Here is a 6,192-nt window from a genome sequence, read left to right on the forward strand (position 1 = left end):
TACTTTATTCTCTTAATTTAAAAAAAATTTGAAAAAATCTATTCTTAAAAAAAGGATAAAAGTTGTCTTTTATATGCGTGTTCAAAAAGCAACTATAATAAAGATAAAATTAATTACTAAAATTAACCACTAAAATAAAATCTATATTAAAATATAAAATACACGTTAAAATAAATTAAACTACATATATTTATAGACAAATACTTAATAACTAATTTTACTTGTTGATTTTAATATACAAATAACATTTTTTTACAAAAAGATATATACGAAAAGTGGGGTTTGTGTGTATATATATACACAAAACTAATGAGCATGATGCATTATTAAGAGGAATGTTACATATATATATATATATATATATATATATATAAACATTCTTTACGGGGAATTAGCGTCTCGAAATTCATTAGTGATTATTCGAAACTGTTGCCATACATCCTAGGCAGTCCACAATTTAACGCTCTGAAACACTCTCCAGTCCTCTAATCGACGAAATAAGGACTTTACAAAAGAAAAATTTTGCTTCAAGTAAAGCATAAATATAACGAGTATTTAACCACACACCAGACACATGTTTATTACAGCAAAGAGCCGCAAGACTCGAGAGTTGATGACAGCAAATGATTACATTCACCTATAGTTGCGATATACAGGACTATACATGCAGCTCTCAGCATACTGCACAAGATCCGCAGGGCGAGGAAGACGCGTAGCCAAGCCTGCATGCAACCAGAGTTGGAGGAAATTATTGTTTTTTGAGTGTGAAACCAAATGCAAGAGGGACTAAAGAGTTAAAGAGTTAAAACTAATGAGCACGCACCTAGTTCATATGCCTTAGCAGCAACATTTGCAGCTATGTTAGCAGAAATCTTTCTGATATCAGTGAATGGTGGGTAAATCAAGCCCTTATTGTAGTTCTCATCTGTCACTTGTTTAGCCAACGCTTCAGCTGCACAATACATCACAACAATGTGAACATTGTTGATATATATATATATGGAAGAGGCTAGAAACAATTTTTTCATTCACTTACAGGCTGCCAGAAGCATATCATCATGCACTCGAATTGTTCCTGAGATTACTAAACCCAAACCAAAGCCTGGGAAAATATAAGCATTGTTGGCCTGCCCAGGCACGTAAACTTTTCCCTTGTATTCTACAGGATCAAATGGACTCCCGCTAGCAAATATTGCACGACCCTTTGAGGGGTGAAAAAAAGGGTAGGAGTTTCAATCATCATTTTCATAACAAAAAGTAATTGAAAAAAAGATGCTTAATCAGGTTAAGAGAAGTGATATAGTTATGGGTTAGTATTTTACCTCACTCCACTGATAAGCCTCTTCAGCTGTACACTCAGACTGAGATGTTGGATTGGAAAGAGCCATAATGAGAGGTTTCTGCAGGTGATGACATGCCACAGATATAGTCCAAATATATTTACAATTGCAAATCTAAATACCCAAAATAAGATAATGTGAGATAAGATTTACTTCATTGTTTGCAGTCATAGCCTGAACTACTTCCTTTGTAAATGTTCTTCCCACTCCTGATGATCCAATCAAAACTGTTGGCTTGATTACCTGAAATTATAAGTTAAGTAACCATTAAAACTAATCTGAAGAGTGAAGACAACCTATTGAAAATCATGAATGGTCATATTTTCCCACCTTAACAGCATCTAGGAGATTGTTAAGAGGTTCATGGTCATGGGCCCAAGGTTTCTTGAAGTGTTGAAGCGAATTCTTCCGTGAACTAACAATCAGACCCTGCATGAAAATAAACAAATACTTGAAGCCAAATAAATGAAAGCAACAAAACTAAATTTCAATGAGAACTTAAAAAAAAATACTACTTTTGAGTCTACAAGCCATATCTTCTTGCGGCTCTCCTCTATCGGTGCCTTCGTCTGCAGCAGGAACAATTTAAAAAAGAAAAAAGAAAAACATCACCAACTGTAACTCAGAAATCAGAATGAACTCAAGCAAGCAAGGTTACTAATATCCAAACAAATAGCTGAATCACCTGCTTCGACATCTCAAGAGCTATTAGCTCTGCTATACCAGTTCCGGCCTGATAGCATGATAGAGAAGAAATAACACAACCTAACTTGTTAAGTAATATTTGTGAAGTACATATGGAAAAATAAAAAGAATTCAAAATTTCCCAAACCAAGGTAATAAAAATTAGTGTAGATATTAAGTCAGAAAAACTGATGCTTTACTTCTCCAGCACCAAGGAAGAGGAATGTGTGATCAGCCAGAATGCCACCAATAAGCTTTAGAGCTGCTACAACTCCAGCCAGAACAACAGACGCAGTCCCCTAAGATAAGAAGATATTACTTTTAGAACCAAAAAAAAAAAAAAGATTTTGTGTAATATATTACCTGAATATCATCATTGAATACTAGATGAGTTGTGCCGTATTTTGCAAGTAACTCGAAAGCATTGTGATTTGCAAAATCCTCAAACTGCAGAAGCCATTTGAAAGTATCAGACAAAATGATGGAGCAAATTAATATACATTCACCTCATAAACCAGACATTAAATTTGTAAACACCTGTACAAGAACTTTTTCGCCGTAATTTTGCTTCACTGCACACATGAACTCGTGTAGAAGATCATAATATTCCTATGAGAAAACTTTAGCCTCAGAATCGGGTTAAGAGGTGCAAAATGTCATATGAAATAATTAATCAAGTCATATATATTATACATACCTTCCCAGTTGCCCTCTTTTGCCCAAGTCCAATGTAGAACTCATCATTCAGTAATTTCTCATTATTGGTTCCCACATCAATTGTAACAGGTAAACACTAGCCACACAAAGAGGAAGAAAATTAGAAAAACAAGTAATTATAGGGCACATAATCATGAAAATGAGAAAACCAATCATGGAAAAAATGCTTACAGCTGAAGGACGAACTCCACCTAGAGCAGTGTACAAAGCCAATTTACCAACAGGAATTCCCATCCCCTGAACCACATTAAAAATTGTTAGTTATAGAAAGGCTATCTCTATATATTGATTGTAAATAAATTAAAAATTTTGATTCCCCTGCAGAAATACCTGACATCCAAGATCTCCAAGTCCCAAAATTCGCTCGCCGTCGGTAACCACAATTACTTGAATACTCCTCTCGGGCCAGTTTTTCAAGACCTCAAGTATTTTCCCCCTGCAAAAGGCCAACGATTGGTATGTAATTTAGCCCAAAACTGCAAGCAAACAGAGGAGGAGAAAAATGAAATACATACTTCTCTTTCAAACTGATGTAAAGACCCTGAGGACGCCTGAAGATACTCCCATATTTCTGGCAAGCCTCACCAACCGTAGGAGTGTATACAACCGGAAGCAATTCCTCAACATTGTCGATTAGAAGCTTGTAAAACAGCCTTTCATTTCTCTCCTGTACACCAAAACAGCCTTTCATATAAGACAAGGAATGTGCTAGTTTTACACGAGTAGATTTTTCATGCCCTCAAAGAGTTCAAGACAAATGTGATGCTGTTTAAATATAAGTATAATGAGTTGAATGCATGCCTGAAGGTCCATCATTGCCATGTACTTTTGCAAGGGAACCTGATACTCTCGGATGCTTTTCATCAGCTTCTTCTCCTGTGGACCACACAAGGAAATCATCAGGACCAAACAGAAAAATACAAATATAAGAAAATAGTTTGAAAATGCCAAATAACCTGAAGTTGCTGAGTGATAACAGTGGGAGGGAGGAGGCCACACAAGTAATGCGCATCCCTCTCTTTCTCGGTGAAAGCAAGCCCTTTATTGTACTGCGGATCCCTCAGCAAAGAGTACCCACTGCCACCATAACACAATTTTACACCATACCTATTAATGATCCCTTTCCCGAAAGTAGAAAAATTAATCTAGTATAAAATAAAAAGTTGGTTACTTCCACTTCTTCATGAAGATGGTTCTGTGGAGATGATTCAGTTAAATATGTTAAATCATGTTCACAAACCATCTTAGAAAACCAATACAACTATACAAGACGAAGTTACGTAAGCGTTGAGTCAATTATTGTTAGAGAGAGTATGATGATGATGATCAAAATCAAAGATTAGCAGAACTAATTGAATGCATGAAGTGCATGTGAAGTGAAGCTGGTTTGTGAGTGGTTGACCTGGCAACAGAGAAAGTCCAGGGGGTGACAAGTTGGTCCTCGGTGGCGCGATCCTCGCCGTAGACGTCCTCGACGCCGCCGCTGACGGTGGATCTCGGGCTGAGGTCGAGGACGGACTCGCCATCTCTGAGGGGCTTGAGTATGCTCTCCATGTCTTCTTGTTCTTCTTGTTCTTTTTCTGCAGTTACTACTCTGTGTGACTGTGAAATCTTCCTCTTTGAGGTTCCAAAGAAGCCACAAATCCTGGATTTGATGGAGAAGCCCTGTCTCTGCTACAAAACAAAGCAAAGCAAAGCACGCCAATTTTTAATAAAGCCGCCAAAGTCAAAGGGAGAGGCAGATTATTATGGATATTATTTTTCCAAAGTGATGGGTGCATGCGTTTGTCGTTTTCTAATTCTAATATTTCTTTCAAAACAGAGTGAAGTGCTTCTCTTTCTGATCTCTCGTGTTATTGGACACGTCGATGAGGGGGTGGTGATTTTTGTAATCACAGCATTAAAATTATAAATAACAAAATATATTCCTATGAGGTGGTGTTAGGGAGAGATAAATACCGTTATGGGGGGGATGTTGAATGAAGTCATTAATTGAAATGAATTTGAAAATGATATGAGAAACAAGTAGAAGTAGTTGATTGAAAAGACAGACTAGAAGATCAATTTGTCTGAGAGAAGAGGACAGCGTGGTGTTGTAGGTGGCGGTCTCTCCTTTCATTTCTCAGTTGGGGAACTTTTGTTGTCGCTTATTCCTTTCTTGTACCTGTAACGTGGTGGTCCATTAGGAAATATATATGCCATTTTTATTTGGATTCAGAAAATTGTGTGTCGCATGAGGTGTTATTCTTGAGTTGTCAAATTATTATTTGATTGATTTAAGAATTATAAAAAAAAATATTCCGTTCTTGGCCGTTTCAATTGTTTGTCTAATAATAATATATTGAAGCATATTGCCAACAATGAATGATAAAATATCATTATTGAATGTAATCATTCAATTATATTATTAAAGAGCATCTATTATCATGCAACGGTATGGATACAATGTATAAAGGAAAACTTTAGTTTTAGCTTTTTTTTTATTAAATTCTGTTTTTATATATCCGTAAAAAAATTATTAGTTGAGGAACAGTCGGATATCTCCACTCTTAGTTGGAAACAATAATATAGAGTTATCACACTTATAATTTGTTGAAGACACTATTTTATTCTGCCCACCAGAAAAGGAGACAGTGAGAAACTATCAGAGACTGTTGAGAAGCTTTAAAATAATGTTTAGGTTGAACATTAACTTTGAGAAATTTAATTTGATACTAGTGAATTGCAACCAAAAGTAGGTAAAACGAATGTGTCAGTTACTTGGTTGTTAGGAGCTAGCCTTACCGGTGAGGTATCTTGGTATTAGTCTAGGAGCAAATCCGCGGCTGGTAAAAATTTGAAAGCCGGTTATAAATAAGGTGGAAGAGAAACTCAGCTTGTGGAAAACAAATGTCTTAAGGCTGGAAAGCTGGTACTCATTAAGTCAGTAATCAATAGCCTACTTGTTTATTACTTGAGCTTGTATAAGATGCCGAATGCAGTTGTCCGAAGAATCATTTCTCAAAAGAGGAGATTCTTCTGGGGAAAGGAGGATAGACGGCCTGGAATGGCTCTTGTGAAGTGGGAGATGATTCAGGCACCTAAGAAGCTACGAGGATTGGGGTGGTGATGCGGTAATTCGTAATGCGGCTTTACTGTTTAAATGGTGGTGGCGTTTCTCAAAGGAGGATTGTTTCCTATGGAATAAGATTGTATGCTCCTGTAATAGCTTGAACCCAAATCACTTGCTGTCAACTCAGAAACTACCAGAAAGAGGAGGACCGTGGAGAGACATATGTCAAGTACAAATAAAAGAGCAACATGTACGGCAGAAGATGATTGATGGCCTTGCTATGGAAGTAGGGAATGGTAGATCTACCAGATTTTGGGAGGATACATGGCTCCAAGTAGGAAAGTTTAAAAACTCTTTTCCGAGACTCTTTTTGGTTTCAAACCAGAAAGGATCAGTAAT

General features: G+C 36.6%; 1 protein-coding gene across 2 annotated transcripts; it reads right to left on the minus strand.

Moving 5' to 3' along the window:
* Nucleotides 1-397: 397 nt before the first annotated feature.
* LOC107478581 (NADP-dependent malic enzyme) lies at nucleotides 398-4,834 on the minus strand. 2 transcript variants are annotated; one of them, XM_021138142.2, is made up of 19 exons: nucleotides 4,701-4,834; nucleotides 4,144-4,412; nucleotides 3,698-3,818; nucleotides 3,543-3,617; nucleotides 3,257-3,408; nucleotides 3,072-3,177; nucleotides 2,913-2,978; nucleotides 2,722-2,817; nucleotides 2,562-2,633; nucleotides 2,388-2,471; nucleotides 2,225-2,323; nucleotides 2,026-2,073; nucleotides 1,856-1,909; nucleotides 1,671-1,769; nucleotides 1,494-1,583; nucleotides 1,323-1,400; nucleotides 1,037-1,202; nucleotides 824-952; nucleotides 398-722 (listed from the first exon to the last, which is right to left on the minus strand). In XM_021138142.2, the coding sequence occupies exons 1-19, from the start codon at nucleotides 4,728-4,730 to the stop codon at nucleotides 634-636; spliced, it is 1,923 nt and encodes a 640-aa protein (XP_020993801.1). In that variant the 5' UTR covers nucleotides 4,731-4,834; the 3' UTR covers nucleotides 398-633. The 2 variants fall into 2 exon arrangements, with proteins under 2 accessions (XP_020993801.1, XP_015954203.2); XM_016098717.3 differs by having other exon boundaries at nucleotides 4,144-4,415; nucleotides 4,701-4,830.
* Nucleotides 4,835-6,192: the final 1,358 nt, after the last annotated feature.

Source organism: Arachis duranensis, chromosome 3, assembly GCF_000817695.3.
Source record: "Arachis duranensis cultivar V14167 chromosome 3, aradu.V14167.gnm2.J7QH, whole genome shotgun sequence".
In the NCBI taxonomy this organism is placed as follows: Eukaryota; Viridiplantae; Streptophyta; class Magnoliopsida; order Fabales; family Fabaceae; genus Arachis; species Arachis duranensis.